This window comes from Phaseolus vulgaris, chromosome 8 (assembly GCF_000499845.2).
Source record: "Phaseolus vulgaris cultivar G19833 chromosome 8, P. vulgaris v2.0, whole genome shotgun sequence".
Lineage (NCBI taxonomy): Eukaryota > Viridiplantae > Streptophyta > Magnoliopsida > Fabales > Fabaceae > Phaseolus > Phaseolus vulgaris.
Genome location: NC_023752.2, coordinates 57,420,424 through 57,446,686, shown reverse-complemented (window position 1 = coordinate 57,446,686; position 26,263 = coordinate 57,420,424). Strand labels below are relative to the sequence as shown.

Here is a 26,263-nt window from a genome sequence, read left to right as displayed (position 1 = left end):
TTATTTACTCAAAAAATTATATAAAAGACAAATTTTATACAATTCACACAAATTGTAAAAGTAAAAAGGAAAAAGGATCTAGCTAATACGTTAATTCAGCATGTTAGATAAGCATAGACGTCACATACTATGGTGATTATGTGTTAGATGTAGGGCATCGAATTTTTTGCCATTTTTAGTTGTTTATATTGTGGGGCAAAACCATACACATGCACATCACTTGAAACCATGGAAGGAGTAGAAAAGTCACTACGTGGGTGCATACTTTTCCCTCTTTCTGTAGTATGCTACTGGTTTATAGCATCATAAACAAAAGATGCTACACTCCTCTTTAGGCCTTCCATAGTTTGGGAGCACGTGTGAAGCTTGCACTTTGCAGCTTGCATCATAGTCTCCAAGAAAATGCCCATAAATTTTGACTCTCACCATATACATCATAGATCTAACGTGTTGCAAAGTGGTGAGCTATTAAAAAATGTTGCTTTTTTCTACAAAATATTGCACAATATTCTCTAAGTAACCGTGTCATTCCCTTTGATTGCCAACTTGACTTCATGTATGTTTTAAAAAACAACTTCAAAGTATTCTCCAAATCTTCGAAGTGGAATGCACACCAATCCATTCCTTTTCTGATTCAAACATATTTAATTAGGATAAATAGAGTTCAATGTGATGTTTTTATTTTCTTGAATTTGAGATATTATAAAATTACAATTCTACTGGTACGACCGGATGATCCAGTGAGTCGGTAAGCACTCGAATCATCTAACCACTTGATCACGATAAAGAGATCACGTGTCGACCGATCCATGATGACGAGTCATGGATTGACCAAGTCAGCAGAGTTAATCTATAATTAAGAGTTGTTTAGCACAATCCTAAATATGAATCAACCTCCTAATCTGACCCACCAACGAAGGTCATTAAATTAATATAAATAACACAGATTTCAAGAACCAAGTATGTCATTATCTACGATACTCTGACAACCGAGTGCCGACACCCTGATTGACTTAATCATCGGAATACCTTCTGCAGGTACCATCCTAACTTGTGAGACCAGACGACAAAAAAAAAGACAAAACACGTAACTATAAAAAGAAACAAAATAATCGTTTTCTAGGTCTCACGACACAACAAGACAATAAAAAGATATGATACACTAGAAAATATTTTTAATATGGCTAATTTTTGGTGAAGAAAGAAAGAAAGGTTAGGGAAAGTACCCACCCAAAGCAAAGTCTTATCCTGACAGAAAATGAGTAGAAAATTAGAAGAGGAAAGAAGAAAGTTGCTGAGATACCAAAAGATCACTCATTTCAGATTCTCATATCACATATTACATAGACACCCCCGTGTGCTCCCTCTTCTCCCTCCATCAATTTCTTTCTTCAAACCTTCACCACTCGCAATATAATACTCCTACACTCACCATACACCATACCATCTCTCTCTTTCTCTCTCTCTCTCTGTGTATATGTGTGTGTATATATATATATACACACAGTACCATCACTCTCATATTATTACTCCAATGGCATCTTTCATCACACTACTCATCCTTCTCTTCATCTCCGCCCTCTTCCTCTTCCTCCACCGTCGATCCCGCTACCGCCGCCTCCGCCTCCGCCTCCCTCCGGGAACCCTCGGTCTCCCCTTCGCCGGTGAGACCCTGCAGCTCATATCAGCCTACAAGACCGACAACCCTGAACCATTCATCGACCACCGTGTCCACCGCTACGGTCCAATCTTCACCACCCACGTCTTCGGCGAACCCACCGTCTTCTCCGCAGACCCGGAGACCAACCGCTTCATTCTGCTCAACGAAGGGAAACTCTTCGAATGTAGCTACCCCGGTTCCATATCCAACCTCCTCGGAAAACACTCTCTCCTTCTCATGAAGGGCTCTCTCCACAAGAGAATGCACTCCCTCACCATGAGTTTCGCCAACTCTTCCATCATCAAGGATCATTTGCTCGTTGACATAGACCGCCTCATCCGGCTCAATCTCGATTCCTGGTCCGACCGGGTTTTTCTCATGGAAGAAGCCAAAAAGGTTAGCTTGTTATCGCTGTTTTCATTTTTTTCTCAGTGACTTCAATCAACTGGTACGAGATTGTTTCGGTTCAAACAGTAGAGTTTGAGCTGGGAAAATGTTATCGATTGTAAGAGTTTTATAGTTCAAATAAGAATTCTATTTGTTTCCAAATGCTGATATCGATACGACGGTGTCGATAACTAAAATATTTTCACATGTAAGAGGAAATGAATTAGATTTAGCTTTCCCAAAACCGAGTAACCGAGTCAAGCAGGCTGCGAATCGTTGGAGTGGAGCTCACTTGCCACCATCATATGATCGTGAATGATATCGGGGAAGTGGTGGACCAGGTGTTTGCACCGCATAATGTTTATCTGGATTTTCTTTGTTTTGTTTATTCAGTTCAAAGTTCATCAGGGGCGTTGTTGTCTGTCTACTTTTCCCTTTTGGTTCTAACTTGTATTTTATTCCATTGTTTATTTTTTTGGTTGATTGGTTCTGAAAAGTTTGATTAGTTAATAGTTCGTGGGTGGATGTTTAGCATGTGAGTGTGATTTACGTGATGGAAATGGAACTGGAGTTGGTGACTCAGATTCCATGGTTTGGTATAATGTGTCCTATTCCGTGCGTACAAGGCCCCACTTTAACTACAATGGGTTTACGGATGCAGAAGAATATTAATCATTCCCTGTATAAACTATAGGTTAGCATGCACATGTATGATTTTGTTGTTCATGTGACATGTTATTATTGAATATTATATTTAATGGTTTTATTATGTATGGGGGCACATGTATGTGGATAATTATTTTTAAAAATATTAAAAAATAAATAAATTGATTAGCTGTGTTGGATTACTTGCAGATAACGTTTGAGTTGACAGTGAAGCAGTTGATGAGCTTTGATCCAGGTGAATGGAGTGAGACTCTAAGGAAAGAGTATGTTCTTGTGATCGAAGGATTTTTCACTCTACCATTGCCTCTCTTTTCAACCACCTACCGCAGAGCCATCAAGGTGCATGCTCTTTAATTTGTCTCATATATTTAAATAAGATAAGATATAGTAATAAATTATAAAGATTTTTCTGATGAAATGTATAACGGTGTAGGCTAGGACGAAGGTGGCAGAGGCATTAACGTTGATAGTGAGGGAGAGAAGAAAAGAAAGCGTAAAGGAGGAGAAAAAAAATGACATGCTAGGGGCATTGTTGGCCTCCGGCAACCACTTCTCCGACGAGGAAATAGTGGATTTTATGTTGGCTTTGCTCGTCGCCGGTTATGAAACCACCTCCACCATAATGACTCTTGCCGTCAAGTTCCTCACGGAGACTCCTCTAGCACTGGCACAACTCAAGGTACGTCAGACATAAACATCAACTATTAACCATTTTTTTTATGCGTCTTACATATATATATATATATATTTCGATATTTCTAAAGGATTTGTAAAAATATGCATAGCTAGGGTGGTGGTGGACCATATATAGATGTAGCTCCTTCCTTAGGATTACCCCACCATCGTGTGCATGTCCATGTCCATGACCACCCTTCATGTGGTGTGGTCTGCTTTCAAATCTCATTTTCGTTATCTCTACACTCACCATTTCCCCACTCTAGATTGACCTATATTTTTGCCTGCATTTACATTTATTTATTTATTTATTTATGAATGTATAGTTAAAGTGAAAAGAAATAATTAATTTAATGTCTTGATACGTAAATAGCTAATCAAACTTACTATTTATTTTTTCGATTCGAAAAAAGTTGTAGAGAGAGGTTTGTTTTGACGGTGAGTGGGCAAAAAAAAGATTTGATGGGTGGTTTTGTTGTTTTGTGCACGTCTAATAGTTTTCGGTTGAAATCGAAACTTGCTTGTGGTCAAAGGTTGTCCAACGCGGTTAATACAGTTGAAACTTGTAACTCATGCATTGGCTTCCATGGAACAATCATCAACCAAGTTGGTGGGTAGGTGTGTTTCATAATTTCACCATTAATCAAAATTTCAAACTAATCACATATGTAGTAATCTTTTTAAACTCAAACACAAAAAATGATTCGTAAACTTTCTCTTCACTCAAAGTTTATATATATGAGTAAGTAGAACATCTTTAAATTGTTATTGTCGATATGGTGACAACATTAAAAAAAATGTTCGGACAAAATTATTAGACCCGAACTGCACGCTTCGTAGTTTTGCTGCCAATTGTCAATTTGTGATCAAAACTTCAGAGAAAAATAATCTCACCAGTGATAACACTTTTCATTTTGACCAGACTGTCACCTAAGGGGCATATGCGCCATTACATGTGCTTGGTATGTCGAAAACTGGTTCTATTTTGTTGCAGAGTTATGTCTCTGGTCCCCTCCCATGCCACGATAAATTAAATCGCGTTATGCTGATTTCGAGGATAATGATGATCATATGGTCCATATTAAGTGAAAGATGATGATTATCACTGATTTGGTCCCACTGTTACCGCACCATAACTTTCTTTTGGTTCTGCACAACTTCAATTAATAGCACAAAACTAAAGTACGATGATGTGACTAATTATTTAACTTATTGTTGCATTGCGTCTTCAATTATTATGAAGTACAAGTAGAACTAAACTAGAGAGTTTGATGGGGGAGTTTTTGTGTCGTTTTGGCAGGAAGAGCATGATCAAATCAGAGCCAAGAAGAGTCATCCAGAAGAACCGCTGGAGTGGACAGATTACAAGTCAATGGCATTTACTCAATGCGTAAGAATATATGAACTCTAATTCAGCTGCATAAAAAACCAATTACAGATACAAAAGCCACCAACAGGTTCTATCAAGTTTTTCATTATTATTATCATTGACCCTGTGCACAATATAGGTTGTGAATGAGACTTTGAGGGTGGCAAACATAATTGGTGGGATATTTAGAAGAGCAATGACAGACATAAACATAAAAGGTATCAACTACTGACTACAAATTACCAATTATATATATAGGCAAATTAGATCTCACTTTTATTCTTCCCTTGTAATAAAAATAGGTTACACTATTCCAAAGGGATGGAGAGTCTTTGCTTCATTTCGTGCTGTACATCTAAACCCTGATCATTACAAAGATGCTCGCACCTTCAATCCATGGAGATGGCAGGTCTCTCTCTCTCTCTCTCTCATAATTCATTGCTCTATGTTGAATCACCCTTAGATTTGTATCTATCAGTTGCTTACTTATGTGTAAAAATGCAGAGTAACTCAGAAGCAACTAGCCCTGGGAATGTATACACCCCCTTTGGAGGAGGGCCACGTCTTTGCCCTGGTTATGAGCTTGCCCGAGTGGTGCTCTCTGTCTTCCTTCACCGCATTGTCACCCGTTATAGGTACTACACCAAACCAAAGTATCACTGTTAGTAGACTTTAAAGTGGTTTTTTGTACTGTTACACTGTCACCTATTACAATGTCAAATGTCCTTTTTTTATGCTTGTAAACCAAGATAAAGAGAAGATTTTAATGTCCAAACCAGACATTGTTTTTGGGTTTTTTTTTTTCTTACTTTAAACATCTCCCCACTTGAGAGTTAGGCAAGTCTATGAATAATGTTATTTCCCTTTTATGGCAGTTGGTTTCCTGCAGAAGAAGACAAGTTGGTGTTTTTCCCAACCACTAGGACGCAGAAGAGGTATCCTATCATAGTGAAGCGTAGAGAGGAGTTCAGACCAAGTAAATCGCCATGAGGGCAAGCATCAAACAAAGAAGGGCAAAGAAGAAAAAGAAGAAGAAGCTGAGATTGTAGATTAGTTTAATGTCCCTGTATTAAGTAATAATGTTATATCCACTAGTTACCAGTTTATATATAAATTGTTTTAGGGGTTATAGGAAGGAAGGAATGTCTTTGTAGACCTTAGGGAGGGATGGGAAATGAGGATGTGTAAGATCAAAACCCTCATCACCCTAATATAACAGATCACCTAAATCCACCTCTGTATATGATCGATCTTAAATCTTCATTAATTCCTACAAAAAAAAAATCCTTTTACTTATAGCATAGTAAATTGCTATTAAAAAGAAAATCATGCAGTAAGTGTCCTTTTATGTTGATATTCAAGTAAGTGTTCTTAGTTCTGCATTAAAAATATATGTGAAAGTGCCAAAATTTTAAATGAATGTAAGGGGACTAAAAGATAAAATATGGCAAATAAAATATTGGCGGGAAACATAAGCTTAATAACATATGATGGAATTAAGATGTAATTAACAGTGAATGCAAATAGGCCATGAGAGTCAAACTTTTCTGCTACTATTGCTGTACTCTAAATTCTTATAGGCGCATAACAGAACTTTATCTTGTTAATTTCAAAGTTATATCGAGTGAGACAGCCATAAAATCACTTAATTTTTCTGAATAATCGTCTACAACATTAGTGAGGTTTAAATACTAAAAGGATAAATCTATAGACTATAACAATCAAGGAGCGTAAATGAAAGTTTTTAACACGTGTCACTACCACAAAATTTTGGACACAAAATTCTCACAATTTTTTTACCTAAATAGACACAACAACACGTGGTTTCTCTTTCTCAAAACGTTAAACACTTTCTTTCTTTTTATCAATGTGTGCAATTTTACCATCTGCAACATACATTTATTGTGATTTTAAAGTTTGAAATTTGAAATTTCTTGTTTTGAACCAAATTTTCAATCATATTTCAGTGTATATTTCTTTACTTACTCATATATCTATGTTCATTTGTTTTACAGGAGTTGTCATATGATTTTGCAAAATAAGCTTCCAGAAGTTGGCATCATATTACTTTGTTTGTCCCTGTTTTTGTTTCGCAAACAGATTCTCTAAATATATTTTGCTTTGTAATTTGTGAACACTAATCCATAGTGCAAATTACTTTCTTAAACGGGTTTAAAGCAAAGGAATTTACAACACTACAAATCCATGTCTTCTTTTTTCAGCATCTATCACCATAAAGATATGAACATACTGCAATGTGAAATACAAAAATTTTCAAATTTTTGTTAATACTGTATTGTTGTAATTTTTGCATCTCCAAATTTTTGGTAATGACTATATTGTTGTAATTTTTACATCCCAATATATCATCAATTAGATTGTTCATCATATATCACCATGTATAATAACTTCATTGAAGTAAGTTTTTAAGGTTTGGAAGGAAAATCTTCTCACTAACACTACAATGTGTACCCTTTTACCACTTTTAATTTATTATGGTATATACTACTATATTTTACTCAATAATATTAAAGGCAAGTGAATTATATAGTTTTTCGTTTATTCCTCTTTCACTCATTTTTGTTTAAAGGGATTAGACCATTTTTCATTCATCCCAATATATCATCAATTAAATTGTTTATCATATATTTATCATATATCATAGTGTATAATGACTTCATTGTTGTAAGTTTTTTCAGATTTGGAAGGAAAACCTTCTCACTAACACTACAACGTCTACCGTATCACTACTTTCAACTCATTATGGTATATATAACTGTACTTTACTGATAAAAAGAAGATTAAAGACAAGTGAATCACATTTAAAGAGATTAGACAATCATTCACTCATTCTTGTTCAAAGAGATTAGACAAGCTTTCACTTATTCTTATTTAAAGGGATTAATATACAAGTGTATTTTACTCATAAAAAGAATATTAAAAATATTCAGAAAATTGTTTAAAGGGATTAAACTATCTTTCACTCATCTAACTGTATCATTAGGTAAACCGTTTATCACATCTCACCGTGTATAATCCATTCATTGTTGCACTTTTTTTTAATAATTGGAACGAAAAGTTTGTGGGCGTGCAAGAAGAAAAACGTATAGGTGCAGGAAGAAGAAGCCTCATTCCAACCCTACAATATTTTAGACCCGATTAAGGAATTATAACAGGAAATTACTTCGTGCACCCAATGCCTTATAACCTGCACCAATACCTTAAGTGAAATGAAAAAAATGCATTTTTTTAGTTTTATATAAGAGAAGGATCCAAATCAAAATACATTATAAATTTGATATTGTGGAATATATTTCCAAATTTGGACTTTTGGATCACTTCTCTCAATTTTAGAATTCTTTTTTAGAATATGTTTCCAGAATCTTTCTTCTATAATCTTTTTTTTAAGTAAGTTTTCAGAATCTCTTTTCCAAAATACATTTCTGAATTTTGTTTTTTGAAATGCAATTTTTTAAAATGATATTTTGGTTTTCCAGTTCAATTTCGAAATTTTATTTCTAAAATACAAAAATATATTCCAGATTTTCTTTTCCAAAACACAAAAAGTTATGATGAATTTCCTTTTTTGAAATATATTTTTTTAATTTTAGAATTTCAATTTCAAATTAAAAGAAAAATTTGGAAATTCAAAAGTTGATTAGGTGTGATAAAAAATCATTGTGTGAATCGATTGCCATTGTACCAATAGTTAACTTTCAAATGTTGTTTTTCTTCTAAAATTATAGTATTTGTACAAGTTATTCACTGTGAAAGGAATGACAAATATCTTCCATAATTTTATAGTACACATCGCGAGTGTCGGTTTACATCATATATAAAATTATATTAAAAGAATTTTTGCAATGACAATTTGATAATACATGAGAATAGGAAAATATTAACTTCATTGTAGATGGATCTTTCATCTATTATGTATATTAGCAATTTTCAGTTTGACACTCTTTATTTTACATAAACAATTTAAGAATTTGTTATAATAATTTAATAACATAAATGTTTGAGCTAAGAAATTTTGTAAATATTACATTACCATACTAGTATAATTAAATTATCAATTCAAAAAATAAAATTCAAAATATTATTAATACAAAAAATTATCATAATATTATTACTCTTCGGATTGGGCCAACCCAAGAAAAAAAACCATCTGAAAAAAAAAGGCAATGCCCGGAGAGAACCCTAGCAAAGCAATTGCATTGTGCGGAACGATACAACCGCCGTAGAGTTGTCGCGCGGCCTGTGTCGTCGCGTGGAGATAGCCTCCCATTGACGTGCTGGTGCTGGCTCCGCCGCTGAATCTTCGTTGCCACCTCAACTTCCCTCTTCTGCCGCGGTTGCTGGACTTCGCTCTTCAACAGGTTTGTCGCCACTGTTGATTTAGCTGCGACGACTACGGGTGGCCGAAAATACTGAATCGAAATAAACTTTCAAACCAACATACACATAATTTGGCCTTATTTTCCTATCAAACCAGTGCACCGGTTTTTGTTGTCTATGCAAAACCTGTCTAATTAATTAAAAGTTTCAAACACACCATATTTTGTATTTGGATCAAACTCTTTTATCACAATTTAGTGGGTTTGGCTTTGCTGAAACTACAGATAAGTAAGTAAATTGTTCCTGCATTTATCACTAATTTTTGGAAGGGTTCTTTGTTAAGCTTAGGATTGTGTGTCTGTTATTTGATCCGAGTTCCATTATCACTGCGAATTCCAATCTATGTCTTAAAATCAATCGGTCCTTCCAATTGTTCAATGTGTTTGAAGTGTGTACTTTGCTCAACAATTATTCACACCCAGATAAAAAAAATGGGGTAGAACCGGAAAAGATAACTGCCATCGATCTATTGGTATTTTATACTTCAAATTGAATTAGAAATTCCTCAATTGAGATTAAGAGTTTATTAAATTGCTTCAATTTTATGGGATGATTTTAGCTCCTCTATTTGATTGTGAGTGGAGTTTAGAATTTTCTAGCCTTCTGCGAAGGGAAATGGGTTAATCCTGTTGTAAGTTTGTCTATTTTTTGACAATGGAAGCATCACATTGCTTTACTCTCCGCAACAAAGAGTATTATCTACCGAATCAGGTTCTGGAATACCATGCTGCACTTCAATTTAATGGTTATAATTACTTTTCCATGAGCGCTCATGATTGCGATAGATTACCAGATATGAGGCAATATTAAGATTGGTATTTGGTTATATAACACACTTACTTAGTGTTGCTAGCTGCTTTCTCGCTTATGGTTAATGATTCATTTTTTCTCCAAAAATTATCAGCTACATCAACGACCATTGCCTTTTTGAGGTAATTAAGATAAGTCAATGGAGGGAACTACTGGTTTCATAGTAGCTGATGCATGATTTCATACTATGGTCCTGGCTGTTATAGAACACACTTTAGAATGAATTTGATCTTTATTCTTACTTGCCAGACATAGTTTTTCAGTGATTTGTAAACCATCAAGTAGGCTTTGTAGAATTTGGATTCTCTACTGTTTTTTTTTTGTACTCTCTACTGTGCTTCCAAGTTACACTGATTTTGATATTTTAAGAAGGCACAGTAGAGGGACAATACAGAAAAACCAGTACAGAATCTGGACTCGGGTTTTGTATGTCTCATCATATCTTCCATTTACTGTACTTCTTTAGTCATGTTTTCTATTTAGAAGAATGCTAGCAATTCCCAACAGTGATTTTTTACGAGTACAATTTTATTATGATATAAAATCTTTACACTGCCAACCTATTAATAATCACCCTAACTATGATTTTTAAACGTAAATACCTTGTTGTCCTTAGCTAAATAGTGACGCTACTGATAACCAACCCTTATGTAATGAAATTTTTTGTAGCTATAGTGATCAACAACAATGGCGGGGAAATTGGCAAAGGCAGCTTATGATGCAAAGATGTTGAAGCTTCTGAGAGAGTACAGTCAGGTGCTGGTGATTTCATCGGACAATGTGGGTTCAAACCAGCTTCAGGGCATACGGAGGGGACTCCATGCTGATTCCGTTGTGGTGATGGGAAAGAACTCCCTGATGAAACGCTCTATCATCTTGGATGCTCAGAAGACTGGCAACAAGGCCTTCCTTAACCTTGTTCCCCTTCTTGTGGTAACTTTTACTTCCTTGTTTTGGCGTCTTGAACCAGAAAATATTTTTGATAATAGTAAAAGTGAAGCAATTCCATTAAGTTTTTAAGACAGTTTTAATGATTAAGTTTGTTTCTTTAATCAGGGAAATGTGGCATTAATTTTCACCAAAGGTGACATAAGGGAGGTCAGCGAACAGATTGCCAAGTACAAGGTCAAGTAACATGTTTTGTTTATTTTATGTTCAATAATATTCTAAATTACTGCTATGTAAGTGTGAGGTATCTCTTTGTGCAATACGCTGAGAAGGAATGTTTGTTATAGTAGTTTAATCCTTCTTTTGCAATTTTTCCACAATATCTATGTTTAAGTAATGGCAAAAAATTTACCACACAGCTGATAGTTAAGCTTATGTAAATAACTTACACATACATATTAAAAGAGAAAAAAATGTGTGTTAAGTGTAACTACTACTACGTATATACATCTCTTGGGAGTTACCCTTTAGTCTTGTATTGCAGTCCATGCAGGAAAATAGCTGTGGAAAAACAAAAACTGAGACCCCTATCCTTATATGGCACACTTGCAATTCTTTTTGCCACTTTCCTGAGTTGATTGTCTAAGTGAGATTATAAATCACAATTTAGGTTATTTGCTTAGGAGAGAAGCCATGTTATTATAGCTTAGTTTTGTATGTTGCTAAGTTCACATACTAGAATTCTGCTAGCTGGTCCACCATAAAGAGTCCTTCATACATTGCATCACCGATGGTGTATATATAAAACTGTTCGTTCTTGAATGTATACACATAAGTTTTTAGTTTTCTTCAGTCACGTTCAATTTCTCGTTATATGGGAAACCGAGGGTGAAACGGCTAAAAAAGCATTGATCTTCTGTTATTGTTTGTTGATTCTACAGTATATTCTACTCTTTAAGATTTAGCTACATCGTTTGCTAACCACTTCTATTGTTTTCAAGTTGGATGAGTTTGCTTCAAGTTGCAGTAAATAAACTTTTTACTAAGATGCCCAAAATTTTGATGTGAGTATGCCATGCTTTGCATTAGGACTAAACATTACGGTAAATAATCTTTTATTTGGTACGTAGTAGCATGATGGAGATCTCAGGAATTTTCTCTCTTTGTTTCGACCAACCTTCTGACACAATCACATTAATATTAGTCATGTATACATTTGGAAGATTTGCTTCTTTATCAAGGAACCTATTAGAAGGCTTCCTTATCAAAAGACTTATGTTTTCACTATCTATTTCTGCAGGTTGTTCAACCTATTCTAATGTGCCCCAAGTATATGTCGCATGACACATACCACAATTGTTCCTATATGCAATCTGGGCAGTTACCTTTGGGCCTCACATGTTGTAATCAGCAGCAGTCTTCGCAGGTATCTGAGCCTTTTCTTGTAAGCTCAAAATTCCAGCCACACCAACATTGTTTCATGATGAGATCAAGGCAGTTCTTGATGACCAGTATATGGTCTCCTCTTCTTCTTTTGGCTGGCAACTTGTGACATGGACGAAGTATTCTGATTTGGATCCCATGGTTTGCATTACTCCCTTTTTTGTGTGCTCTGTTGAGCTTTCAAACTATATAATTGTATTCTCCCATTTCAAGGGATGATGGAAAATGAAATGATTTTGACCAGGTTTCAATTTGATAACTGGGATTTCTGGGTCGAGGATTTTTAGTTTACCCAGGAATTTTATCTTCTTTTTGAATAAGAATATGACAACATTTTTGTTATCTTCATGTTAATTAATTTATCTCATAATTACAGCTTTTTGTGATGGTCTATAAGCCTCACTATTTTCACAATTTCAGAACCTTTAACTTGATTATGATGCTGATTTCTCAGTGCGATTTCATCCTTGAAGGCATTAATAAAAATGTAATTATTTTTTTTGTATATTTTTTAAATTTAGTATATCATTCCACTAATTCACAGTCGATTGAAAAAAAAAATAATCATAAATTAAGCTGATCCTTTTTAATTTAATTAGTGTTGAACTAGTCCGTGTAACCAAAATTCATTTACTTTAACATCTCTAACTGTTACGGGTGTGTTTACAAAATGAGATACGTTCACTTTATATATCTATTTACTATTATAATTAAGACTTAGATTTCGATTTCGATTGAATTTGGATTTTGGATTAGATTTATAAAAATCTATTTAACTAATTTTACAGAATATTGAAAACTTGTTTACTTTTTAGATTATTAATTAAATTTTCCATTTTAGAAATATTGAATATTTCAACAAATTTTATTGTAAAATTTATTTGTAGAAAATGTATAATAATTTAAAACTGATTTTTGAAAAAAATATGAATTTTAAAACAATATCTAACTATATTTTTACGAATAAATTTAAATTTAATTTTAATCTATTATTTAAATCTAAAATTTAGATAAATTTGAATTGGATTCCATGCATGTCCACCCCTAATATTTTTATTGATATAGGTGACCTCTAAAAAAATTTGTAAACATATATAAAGAAACAATGAATACATATAAAGAAGGATGGTGATTTTGACCTACCATCACCCATGTACCATTAAAACAAGAAAAAAAAATGTTCATTAAATTTGAGAAAGAAGACTAGAGAGTTGAGATATGAAATGATAGTGATTGAGAATATCCATAAGATATGTAAATGTATTTAATTAAAATAGATTGAAGAGTAAATAATCACATAACATTTTCATGGATCAAAATTAAACTCCACCTTTTAAAAAAATAACTGAACTCAATTAATTAATTAAGAAAGGGAAAATCATTTTGAAATTTTCATCAATAAAATAATGTGATGTACAAAGGAGGTCAGTCATTTACAAGAAAACAAACAAATATCATTTTCTTCTTTTTCTGTTTTATCTTGTAATGAAATAAAGTAAGAAGAACAAGCTCTTACACCTTCAATGTCAATTTTGTAAACCAGAAGCTTCCTTCTTTCTCTGCAACTTGTTCTGTAGGCAACAACGACATGTCCCACAGCCAAAGAACACGACCACACGAAGAGAGTTATTTGGGATCCTCTTTCTTGAACAATTGTGTCGTAGCTTAACACGTAAATAACCTTCAAGCAAACAAATATCAGAGACATCACTGAGCATAACATGGTCACTCCCAGATAAGGCCCACGTGAAAGCTTTGGCCCGTCACAAAAACTATAAACACCTGCACAAAACCCACCAATCCCAAACAGAGGAATCAATCAGAATATTGCCTTTGGCTACAAAATTAAACAGCTTTGGTATCTTTCTCTGATTATAATAAGAAACTTTATCTAAAAAAGGTTCTTTTACATTAAACCATAATGAAAGAAAAATTCAATTTTTAATTAGAAAATAATTCTAAAACCACTTTAAAAAAGTTTGATGAAGCTTAAAATTCAAAAGGGTGTTTAGAAATGGAAGATTTGAGTATGTACTTACATAAAATGAGAAGTGATCGTGCAATAGATAGAAGGGGTATGTCAATGAGAGAGTATCCAAAATGGTAGTTCTGAAAATGGGAGAAGAGAGAAGAAGAAGGGGAAAAAGCTGAGAATAGAGCTGATGGAACAAGTGCATCGGCAATGGCCAGAAGAACTGGGGCATAGAAAATAAGAAGTGAGAAAACCATTGTGATGAAGAAGAACACAATCTTCACACCCCTCAACACCCTTTTGGATTTCTCTTCCTTTGAAAAACCCATGTTCTTGATAACTTAACTTTCTTTCTGATTCCAACACTTTCTTCTGTGCTTCAAAACTATTGTGTTTATTTTTTACGAAGGGTAGAAGCACGAAGCAGATAGGAAGTAGTTCACAAGAAAAATGAAGGAAAAGCCTTAAAAGAGAGACACAATTAGAATGATGAGAACTTTAAACGCACAAAGTTAAAGTATCTATCGTTTTCTCTCCCTAACGCGGCAAGCATCACACCCAAACTATTTCCTTCGTTTCAATGCCTTTTATATGGGACGTTGAGAGGGTGATTCTCTATGAGCCATGAATCGCGTGGAAAACAATTAGGACAATTCATGATATATAAAGTTGGTTTTATGAGGTTGAATTAAGTTTAAAGTTCACTTTATAATATGACATCAGAGTCATTTCAAGTTTATCATAGCGAATGTTTGATGGGATTATCAGGCCACTCGTTATCGGACCGTTATCGGACCATCCATAATAAGTTATCTCACTTACAAAATATCACTCTCGTGTGAGAAGGTGTATTGAAGATCTCACGTCAACTAAATATGAGAACAATTCATGGTATATAAGTGGTGCAAACCTTACACATGAACAAGTTTTATGAAGTAAAATTAGATTTAAATTCACATTCTAATAGTGTTTCACAAATGTCCTTATGTGTTCATCTAAGAAAAAAATTTATTAATTATGAGCCTTCCACCATGATTGAACGCATGTAATCGCAGCTTTGGTTTTTTCTTCAACACAGTTTAAACATTTTTTATAGGTTTTTCAATAAGTATTTATAAAATTAAAACAAACAAAAAACTAAAATTAGTTTATTGTATATTAATTATGTTGCAATCTTCATTCTTTTAAAATTTAGCATGCTCTTAAAATGATAAGCATGTTAACACTAGAGTATATATACTCAAGCCAAATATACCACTTGCTTCTTAATAGGTTGTTGAATTGCTTTCATTTTGGTAAAAGTAAATTTATATTTATGTAAAGGATCGAATTAACTTTTGTAAAGTATAAGGAGATTAGTTTAGAAAATAAAATATACTTACAATGGTTAGTTAGGAAACCAATAATTAGAAATATATAAATTAATTATAATTTCAATTATTGTTTTTTTAATGAATATTTATCATTATCAAATAGTTTTTTTTTTAAAAAAAAAAAACAGTTGAAAAGCTATGAAAGAAACATACGTTTTTTAAATGTAGGTTGAATATTTGTTAACACTTTGTCCTATAAAAATTGTTAACAAGAAATAAGTCCCTTTAAAATATATATATATATATATATATATATATATATATATCATTTTCCATTTCTAAATAAAAGACTAAGTTATTTTGGATTTTTTTTCTACTACTCATGTTCTTCTTTCACATCTTTCTCAATTCTCACTATCTATTTTTATTTTTATTTTTTATGGAGCAGTTTTAAAAACTGAAAGAAAAACAAAAAAAGTTAAGACTTTCAGAAATTTCCAACTCCTCTTCCATTTTTTAATGAAAATATATAATGCAAAGTATGATATATATAAAACAAAATACACTAGACCCTACGAATTTGTTCAAATCATATTTTTCAAATTTCATCAGTAATCAGAACTCCATATTTTATTTTATTTTCAAAACTAAATTCCTTACACTATAAAATTGTTGATTCAAACAAGTATTGTATTATTTTGAAAATATGTGAATTAGTTTCTAGAAAATGAAAGAATAAGATAAACATAGTCATATTATACTAAATGCGTGTTGACCAAAGGCCAAAGATTGGTAAGAAGTAAATATAATATATTAAGGATATCGAAATTCAAAACTTGTATTGTATGGCACTGGATGATTGTGAGAGAGAAGGAACCATCTATTTGCTAAGACTTTTCCTTCCACACCAAATGTTCACCTAGTCAAATGATCCAATAATTTTATTAATTAAAATATGCATGCATTTTGTAAGAAAAATTAGTTAATTAAGGAAGATTTAATTGTTATTTGTATCCTTCTAATAATTCTAATTTTAAGTTTTATTCATTGATTTTGTTCTAATCAATTTGAGATCAGTCGACATTTGGATGAGTTTCTGGTGGTCTCCCTTTAAGCACTTTTTGAGAATGAGGGAACTTTTTCTGTGATGACACTCTGATGTAGTAAGAACATAAATATAATGAGTATAATATAAAATTTCCTCTGTTGTTTATTTGATTAGACTAGTGATCTTTTATGTAGAACGTAATCTGATATATAAATTGAATTGTAATATCTTTATCTTTAGTTATGATTATGTTATAATAAGTCAAATAAATAATCAACTATTGGCTAGACGAATAAATAAAAAATTTATTATATAAAAGAATGTATGATTTTAGTCTATGAGTTAAGTTTTGTACACTAGTCTTAATTAATTGATTATGTAATGGTGTTTCTTTCACACAGTAGTTAGGTGTGAAGGTGGAAAACATTTATTTCACAACATAAATATTAGTTTTAGACCTTCACCAGTTTTAAACTGTACAAAGAAAGAAAGTTTGAAAGTTTGTAATATCAATCTTCACCACACTAATAATGAAGTCTAGTTGTTTTCTATATTAATCTAAAATGCATACTTACATATACACATATATCATGAAGTTATTTTAACAATTTATATAAAATCATACTATCTAATATAGAAACATTGGAATAGACTGAATTTTATTATTAGTGTTGTTGATGAAGACCATGATTAATGTAATTGGATTCAATAGTTTAAAAAAAATTGTTTGTGTTTTTGTTTTTATTTAAACTGGATGCTTAGGCTATTTTATTTTATTCTGTATAAGTTTAGTCTAGTTTTCCTATTTTTTTAATTTTACATTATTTTTCATGTAATAATAACCTTTCTAAAAATATTTTTCAAAAAAACTATTTTAAATTTTTTTATCATACAACACCAATCATATAATGTATATCTAAAGGGACAGAAAAATAATTATATATTTTTGCTTCCTTTCGATCCACCGCCGAGTCAATCCCAATGAACAGCGATTCCTCCCGCCGCTGCCCCGCTACCGAACACGACGGCGTGGACGCCGACCCGTTGGTGTGGGCAGCGGTCGACGAGAGCCTCCGCGAGGTGCAGTCGATGTTGGACCGCAACCGCCGCCTGATCGAGGAGGTGAACGAGAATCAACAGTCGAGGCTCCGCCACAACATGGTCAAGAACGTGTCTCTCATTCAGGAGCTCAACGGCAACATCGCCAAGGTCCTCTCTCTCTACTCCGATCTCAACTCCAATTTCTCCGCCTCCTTCCAGAATCACCACCACCACTCCGCCGCCAACGTCGCGCGTGACAAATCGTGACACAACACGCGACTTCACTCGCTCCGTGATTCGATTCAGATTCGAATTTCGATCTACTCTGCTCTGTGTCCGTTCTTGTAATTTTCTACTGTGCAATTTTTGTTCCCTTTTTAGGAGTATAATTGAGCTATAATATCAGAGAATAACATTATATGGATTTATTAATTTTTGTAATGAATTGTCACATGAACTGAATCATGAACACCTAGTTTAATAAAGTGCATGAGTTCACCTGGTCCACTTTCCTTAAACTAATAAGTTCTCATCACCAAATCTAGCTCCAAAGACTCATACTTTACCCCTTACATCCACTTTGGGATATAAAGTTATAAAGTTAATCTAACTTATATTGAAAAAGGAGAGTTAAACTTTCACCATAACTACGTCTATTATGGAATGGTACTACATAAGGAAGGGAACACAAATTGCTATTCTGCAAGATCACAGTGTTCCTATGCTTTCTGCACAAAAAAGAGATTTTGAGGTGAAAAATAAACGAAAGAACAAATGGTACACTCCAAATATGGAAAATTTATTAGGTATTGTAAAATTACCAGCTCTTTATGATCTCAATAAACGTTTATATTAACAAGAAAGAATTTATTATACTTGATTGTATGCCATGTTAGAATTAACATAGATAATAATGTTTTGGGACTAAATGATTTTTCACAAATATAAAGTGTCCAGATAGAAGGAAAAAAGAGAAAGAAATTGATGAAAGAATGAGAAAAGAGTGAACATAGAAATATGAAGCTGCAAATAAATCCCTTGGACAATTTGCAATTGTTAAATGAACAGTTCCAGAGAGAAATTCAATTTTTCTGTGGCATATCTGCAGTTTTTATAACTGTAGCCCCATGAAGAGATCGATGAACGAAACACGATACAACAACTTGTGATGTTTTGATTGGTCTACATGGGAAGCATGATAATCGTAATTATTAACACTATTAACTAAGCACTGATAAAGTGAAAGTTAAACCCTGCTCTGCATTCTGTACATGAAGTGGATTGTGCTAAGCATATGCAATTAAGATGGCAATTCAATTACATACGCAAGTTCTTTGTAGTGCGTATAGAATTTTAGAGATATATGTTACAAATTTGTGGTGGATAATTCATTCATGCATTAAATGGTCATTATACATTTTAAGTAGCCAACATGGCATCTTTGAAGCCCTGTGGCATGTTAAAGAACGCCCTAGTTTCAACACAAAAATTGTCTCAGCAGAATGACATAAATCCGAAATCCCTCAGTTAAAACTGCGAAGCTATCACTATATTTATTCGATTTCATCAATTACCTTTTTTTTCACCATCATTGCCTTTCACATCACAGAAAAAGAAACGAATAAGGTCGTATAATTGTCTTTTAGAATTAGTTTTTTGACTTAGGACTAATAGTACCAGATTAACTTTTTCTACAGAGAATTTTTCAACATAAAACATTCCAATGTAAGACTTTACTTCAAAGAAATCAAGCATATGCCTCTTGATCCAATGGCTATCGCAACGTACTAAAACAGGTTACTATCAATGCATAAAATTAAAAACCATCTGAAATTCCTTCAAACACTTGATATGAAATTCCATTCCAAATCAACGTCCATATTGAGGACTATGATTTAGCAGCAGCAAATCAAATTGTGGAAGAAATGGTTTTTTTTTGTTTTTAATCAGCAGTGGATGAAATGGTAATCACCTAATCAAGCCAAGTTCAGGATTCAGTGATTTGATGAATAATGAAAGCAAATCTGAAATTTCTCCATCTACCTCTATCTTAAATACACTAAACACTCCCTCCAAAATCCTCTCCCTGTGGTTTTTCCTGAAAGGGTTCAGGAGGGGAAGAAGAAGAAGAGAATTGACACTGTAAAACATCAATCTAACAAAGTTTAGAATCATTGACATGAATCCTTAAGCATAATGCAAGTTGTCCGGTTGTTATTAACTTGTTCCAAGTGGACTCACCTCACTGACAACTTGAGCAGAAAGAATGTTACTATCACCAGTATCATTAATGGTTCTTTGCCCACCTTTTAGAAGGGGATTGTAATCATGGTTTAATAATACTTAACTTTGGTTTGTAAATAATTGTAAAATATAGGTACATAGTATTAATTTTACGTATATTATCTATACCTAATTCATGTCTTTTGTTTTTGTTTGGTTATACATATAGCACAGGAAGCAGTGTCTTTAATGTTGTCAGTTGTCAGTTGTCAGTCACCTATATATATATATATAAAAATATATATTTCAAATACTGTTCTTTTATTTTAACAATTTCTTTTATTTCTTTATGGAACAAAGGTGTAGTCCTTTTTTAGTGTTAGATTTTATTTATTTAATTCTATTTTTCTGTGATATTTGAAATTTTCTTTTTTTCAATTGGATATAAGTGGAGATCTGTGTGGATCTCCCGTTCTTACTTAGTTTTATAAACTTTAAAAGTTGTTGATGGTTTGAAAGGGGATTTTTTTATCAAATTTGATTTTATCCAAGTTGGAGTTATCCACACAGAAGTTTTGTGCATAGATTATGGAGTATGCAGATTAATTAATATAAATTGTGTAAGTTAAAAAATTTATGATTAGTGAGGTCATACCAATTAATCTGATTAAGTGATGCAAGGAAATTAAGTGTAGGAGATGAAGACAAAATAAAATAACATAAAGTCATCCATTATCACGTTAAAGATGAGAATCCAAAAAAGGCAGTGGAATGTGAATAATGTTAGTGGAGTCCGACTATAGCGTATAAACTACAAAATATTTATTCATATCAATGCCAAAGTTGCTAAACTATTGGCACAAAATACAGAACAAAATACTGAAAAGCCTCATTAGGAAGATGCTCAGCACAAAACCTCAGTTAATTCTAAAATATAAAAACTGATAATGAAAACAAAGCAAAGAGATAAAGAGAAAAGTCATCTAAACTTTAAACAAAAATGAATACACTGCAACAATTGAATACATTTGTACGATGATATATGCCCATGTGGTCGTGTGTACAAATATATATGTATATATATTGCCTGAAAAGAGAAACATGTGCCTAATTTTTGAAACCTTCTTGACTGAACCTCCGAGTCTCTTTCTTTTCTCAAGTCAATGTAGTCTTCTTGTTTTCTGCATAATATATTGTTAATTCAATGTGAAAACTAGTCATAGAACCAGATGCTACACGCACTACGCGTGCTTTCTGTATGTGACTCTTAATAAAGTGGAAAAAATTAAGTAGAGTCGTTAAATTTTATAGAATATGTGAAAAAAAACATTGATTGATGTAAATCTAGCAGACAGTTAAATTCTAAATCAGTTTGATTTGGCCTATGCTGACGTGAGTTTCTATTGGTCAATAAAAGAAATCTAATAATGCATAACTATTTCATGCGGAATATATGTGTCCTGAGTTTGGCTGAACACAGAACAAAGCAACTTAGATTGTCACTTTGCAATTTGTGGTCTTACGAATTTGAAATGCTTTACTAAATGACCCTTTTGGAACCACTGATTGTGGGATGAACATGTGGTTTCGTGTTCACGTTTTAACTATTTAGCTATGTTAAATATTTGGAGGAACAGTTTTTCCAAAGGAAAAACAATGGTCTTACACTCTTAAACAGTATGAGCATTTATATTCTATCAGGTACGTACTTTGAAGGCAGAAAATGAGCCGTTAGCGGAGAAGGAGAGAGGATTGCTTTTTTCTCTGAGTCTGACTCTGAGTCCACAAATTATAAATGCATGCTTTTGTTCCATAATCTCCTAGTCTGAAACGCTTTAGAGGAACACACTGAGAGGCACGAAGAATGGGAAACAACATGGCAACCCACAACGAATACAAAAGTTTATTGTTCTTTATCAGAAAGTTCAAGGTCATCGAGCCAGATCCACCTCAAGACCTTGAGGAGGCGTTTTCAAAGTTCACAGGAGGAGAGTCCCACATGTCCGTGGAGCAGCTCCACCGTTTCATGGTGGAGCACCAGGGTGAAGAGCACTACACCTTGTCGGATTCGGAAAAAGTTTTTGAGAAGGTTTTGCAGGAGAGAAAGACGTGTCAAGAAACTGTTCAGGCTGATCACAACCGAGAACATGAGATCACCCTGGATGAACTCTTCCGATTTTTGCTTCATAATGATTTCAATGCTCCCTTGAAAGCCCAGGTGAGCTCTTCCATGCATGTTTGGTCATCATGGGGAAGAGAAGTTTTTGGGTACTTGAATTATATTTCAAACCCAATCTTATACCCAAAGGACTTATTTTAACTTATTCATTAGTTAATGTAAGTTTACTGAAGAAACTTATTTCATTTCTATATTAGTCTTTAATTTATGTAGCTTCACCATCAAGAGCTTCATCTTTGCTTCCTGCTCTTCTTTCTTGTGTTTTGGTTTTAGCCTTATTTTGCTAAAATCATACACTTGATGTGATTCCAGGTACATCATGATATGGGTGCTCCATTGTCACATTACTTCATATATACAGGCCATAACTCCTATTTGACAGGGAATCAGCTCAGCAGTGACTGCAGTGAAGAGCCAATCATAAAGGCTTTGAAACGAGGCGTGCGTGTTATCGAACTTGATTTATGGCCAACTTGCTATAAGGATGATATTAAAGTAGATCATGGATGGTACATGAAGTTAATTATCAATAGGGACCCCTAAAAAAGTTTACTTTCTTGACTGATGTAGGACAGAGCATACTTATTTGATTTTTTCTTTATTCAATGGAATCAATGCAGGACTTTTACCAGTCCTGCCTCAGTGGAGAAATGTCTAGAGTGCATAAATGAATATGGTTTTGTTGCATCTCAGTACCCAGTGATCATAACCATAGAAGACCATCTTACAACAGATCTTCGAGCTAAATTTACAGAAGTAAGCATCCAATTTCATTTATGAATGTTGATACTATTCTGTTTTACTTTTTCCTTTTGTTATCATGCTTCCATGGCTTGCAGATGGTAACTCGAATATTTGGGGAAGTGCTTTATTACCCTGGGGAAGAATGCTTAATAGAATTCCCTTCACCAGAATCACTGAAAAATCGAGTCATTATATCCACCAAACCCCCAAGAGAACGTTTTGAGTCCAACCAAATCAAGGACAATAGCATCAGTCCTTTACTGAATGAAAGTGAATCACCTGAAGAGGAATCATTCGGAGATGCATCTCCAAACTCCAGTAGGAACGAAGTAGAGACTGAGGACACAGTGAGACTAAGATATTTGTTAAATTGTTAAATTTTGTAATGTTACTTTGAATGTTATTGGAGATAATTTCTAATTATTTACAAGTGCAAAATCTTCTACAGTGTATCAAATTTAAGCTCTAAAATTATTGAGCTTTTCTGTGTGTAGCAGAATGGCAGTGATCGTGATGAGGGAAGCATAAGTGCAAGCGAATATGACCAGAAACCATATCTGGAGTGTTCACCTGATTACAAACGCATAATTACTATCCATAATAGGAAACTGAAGGGTTGCCTGAAGGAGAAATTGAGAACTGAAGGTGAAGTTAGACGCCTAAGTTGGAGTGAGAATACTCTTGAAAAGGCTTCAGAATCGCATGGAGCAGATATTCTTAGGTACTTGTCATTCTAACAGAAAAAAGTAATCCAAACCGACTTTAACTTGTGTATAAGCTATTTATTATCTTGCAGAGAAATTTATTTTCTCTTTTAAGCATTTACTGTGAAAATTATCCAAACATGCCCGTAATTTATAGTTTCAGCTACAAGGATGACTTTCATTATACATCTTTTCTTGTTATTTTCTTCAACAGTTAACACTTATAGTAGGCTAGGTAGTTATCTGTGACTTGTCTGATTCAAGCTCTTACTTTTCCAGGTTCACACAGAAAAATATCCTCAGGGTTTACCCGAGTGCAATGCGTGTCAAATCCACAAATTTCAAGCCACATATTGGGTGGATGTATGGGGCTCAGATGGTTGCATTCAATATGCAGGTTAGGGAACTATGACCAAGGCTAACTTTTTCAAATAAATAAAGGTTTTTGGATTTTGGAATTTTTAGAGTGTTGCTTCTTGTGTTTTCATGGAGTAGTAGTGGGTAACCTAGTGAAACCTGAATCACATCTTTCAGCTGTTTTCTGTTGTGCACCAATCCAATATGCACTTTGAAAATTGAATGGGTTTATAAGTAAATATATGTCTAATACAACTGTATCAAAATTCAAATGAATCACATCTTGAATCCTTCTCCTAGAAATAGATGATACTTTGTGCAATTAGAAGTATTGTGCCTTGAACATTTTTTCGAAGACATGTACATTAAGTTCATTTGCTTGTTGCCTTTGCCAAGAATTCTAACCTTCTACAGTTCTACCATTTTTCCTCCCCAATAGGGCCATGGCAAATCGCTGTGGTTGATGCAGGGAATGTTCAGGGCAAATGGAGGATGTGGTTATGTAAAGAAACCTCAAATTCTAATGCAGAAGCATCAATGTGGCAATGAGTTTGATCCTGCAAGGATACAGTCAGTGAAGAAGAAGACATTAAAGGTAACCATTCATCATTCAATTATGCAATGCACATTCTTTTGTTAGGTGATATTTATATGCTATGTTGTCATGTCCAATAACAGGTTAAAGTATACATGGGACATGGATGGAGCTCAGATTTCACCCCTACATACTTTGATAAGTTCTCTCCGCCAGACTTCTTCACTAAGGTCAGTTGAAGGTCTAATGTGTTTCCCTTAGAACTTGATGTTGGATGCTTCATCGTTGATCATGAATGTTGTAAACTCAATGTTGGATCCTCTTAATAAGTTCTCTCAATGTTCTTCTTTGTCTCTCCTTTTGACAGAATTAAAAACCATGCAATTAACTTTCCTTGTTAGTGCCTCCAATGACCTTGTTTGTTTGTGTAACTAATCTCTTATATTTTCCTCAATTAGTAGCACATGTACATCAGTATCTTTTACTATATAATCATTTCTTTATTCTGGCTTTTCTTACGTGGTTATACATTCATCTCAACATTTTCATTTTCACTGCTCTCTCTTTTCTCTGATTATCCTTTTAATGTCCAACATTCACTACCAGAAAAGCCTAAAGATGCACATACTCTTATGTTCTGAACTTTTGATTCGATCCTATTTACTCCTCTCAACCAGAAACTTTGAGAGGCTATTTTCACCAGATAAAAGGAAGAAACAAAAAATTGTGTGTATCTTATTGTTGTTGTATGACAGATCCGTGTTATTGGAATGCCTGGTGATGTTGCAAAGAAGAAAACAAAGGTCATGATGGACAACTGGTTTCCTGTTTGGAATGAAGAATTTGAATTCTCTTTAAGTGTTCCAGAGCTTGCACTGCTGCTGATACAAGTAAAGGACAAAGATCAGGGAAGGGATGACTTTGCTGGGCAGACATGTTTACCAGTGTCAGAGTTAAAACATGGATTTCGCTCTGTGCCTTTATACAACAGAAAGGGAGAGAAATTTAAATCTGTAAAGCTCTTGATGCGATTTCAGTTTGAATGAATTGTACAAAATAGAGATCACTCATCTTGGATATACCCTTCACCTCTAACATTGCATGCTTTCAACACATAATTGCTTCTCATGATTAATCACTGAACAGTTGAACAGTTTATACTGCATATTTGCATATTTTGGACTTCCTCAAAGCAAAGCAAAAAGCAAACTAAGGTTATTTCACCAAAATGGTGCAATTTGCTTTCAGTATCATTGGAATGGGAAAAAAAATATCACTATGGATAAGTTGTGCTAGAAGGAAAATAAAAAGGTCTTGTCATGATAGAACGATTTGAATATAAAATAAAATTGGAGAAAATCATATTTGGACATGGAGGGTGCTAAATTTAAGTTGTACGAATTCAATACAAAACAAAAACAAATAAACTCGTCCGTAGTATAATGACTTCATTTGTATTTCTCTTACACTGGATTAGTCGTTTTCCATACAAACCAGCTACAACTACAACTAAATTTGTATCTGACTTCATTTATACGCTGGAGTGATGTCACACCGACAAGAAATGATGTCACACCGACAAGAAATGATGTCACACATATACAAATATTAGTATGATACTCGTAAGATACATTAATTTTCTAAAGACATAATTTTAAAAATAAAAAATACATTAATTTTTTAAAAATTTAAATTTATTGTATAAAATTTTATTATGATTATAAAAATAAAAAACAAATATTTTGAACCAGTCATAAAAAGTATTTTTCTGTAAAAAAAAACTGAAACATACTTAATAACATAAATATTTATTATTAATTTATATAATTTATAATTATATGATATATAGAT

The 26,263-nt window shown here is 33.4% G+C and overlaps 5 protein-coding genes across 7 annotated transcripts; 4 read left to right on the top strand and 1 right to left on the bottom strand.

The window, feature by feature from the left end:
- The first annotated feature begins 1,223 nt into the window (after positions 1-1,223).
- LOC137825901 (3beta,22alpha-dihydroxysteroid 3-dehydrogenase) lies at positions 1,224-6,083 on the top strand. Its single transcript, XM_068631705.1, has 8 exons — positions 1,224-2,056; positions 2,903-3,052; positions 3,147-3,392; positions 4,689-4,778; positions 4,897-4,975; positions 5,060-5,166; positions 5,262-5,392; positions 5,633-6,083. The coding sequence occupies exons 1-8, from the start codon at positions 1,478-1,480 to the stop codon at positions 5,745-5,747; spliced, it is 1,497 nt and encodes a 498-aa protein (XP_068487806.1). The 5' UTR covers positions 1,224-1,477; the 3' UTR covers positions 5,748-6,083.
- Positions 6,084-8,885: 2,802 nt separating this feature from the next.
- On the top strand, positions 8,886-12,638 carry LOC137824311 (large ribosomal subunit protein uL10-like). Of its 2 annotated transcripts, none has more exons than XM_068629890.1 (4): positions 8,886-9,136; positions 10,635-10,898; positions 11,022-11,090; positions 12,154-12,638. In XM_068629890.1, the coding sequence occupies exons 2-4, from the start codon at positions 10,653-10,655 to the stop codon at positions 12,403-12,405; spliced, it is 567 nt and encodes a 188-aa protein (XP_068485991.1). In that variant the 5' UTR covers positions 8,886-9,136; positions 10,635-10,652; the 3' UTR covers positions 12,406-12,638. The 2 variants fall into 2 exon arrangements, with proteins under 2 accessions (XP_068485991.1, XP_068485992.1); XM_068629891.1 differs by having other exon boundaries at positions 8,915-9,136; positions 10,641-10,898.
- Positions 12,639-13,655: 1,017 nt separating this feature from the next.
- Positions 13,656-14,822, bottom strand: LOC137824310 (uncharacterized). Its single transcript, XM_068629889.1, has 2 exons — positions 14,336-14,822; positions 13,656-14,078 (listed from the first exon to the last, which is right to left on the bottom strand). The coding sequence occupies exons 1-2, from the start codon at positions 14,595-14,597 to the stop codon at positions 13,726-13,728; spliced, it is 615 nt and encodes a 204-aa protein (XP_068485990.1). The 5' UTR covers positions 14,598-14,822; the 3' UTR covers positions 13,656-13,725.
- Positions 14,823-17,610: 2,788 nt separating this feature from the next.
- Positions 17,611-17,937, top strand: LOC137825396 (protein EARLY FLOWERING 4-like). The gene has a single exon (XM_068631069.1). It carries the CDS (start codon positions 17,611-17,613, stop codon positions 17,935-17,937), a length of 327 nt encoding a protein of 108 aa, XP_068487170.1.
- A 3,061-nt stretch (positions 17,938-20,998) lies between these two features.
- LOC137826198 (phosphoinositide phospholipase C 6-like) lies at positions 20,999-25,641 on the top strand. Of its 2 annotated transcripts, none has more exons than XM_068632084.1 (9): positions 20,999-22,111; positions 22,385-22,581; positions 22,693-22,828; positions 22,912-23,163; positions 23,311-23,537; positions 23,800-23,917; positions 24,317-24,472; positions 24,556-24,642; positions 25,168-25,641. In XM_068632084.1, exons 1-9 carry the CDS (start codon positions 21,758-21,760, stop codon positions 25,456-25,458), a joined length of 1,818 nt encoding a protein of 605 aa, XP_068488185.1. In that variant the 5' UTR covers positions 20,999-21,757; the 3' UTR covers positions 25,459-25,641. The 2 variants fall into 2 exon arrangements, with proteins under 2 accessions (XP_068488185.1, XP_068488186.1); XM_068632085.1 differs by having other exon boundaries at positions 21,344-22,111; positions 23,314-23,537.
- The last annotated feature ends 622 nt before the right edge of the window (positions 25,642-26,263 follow it).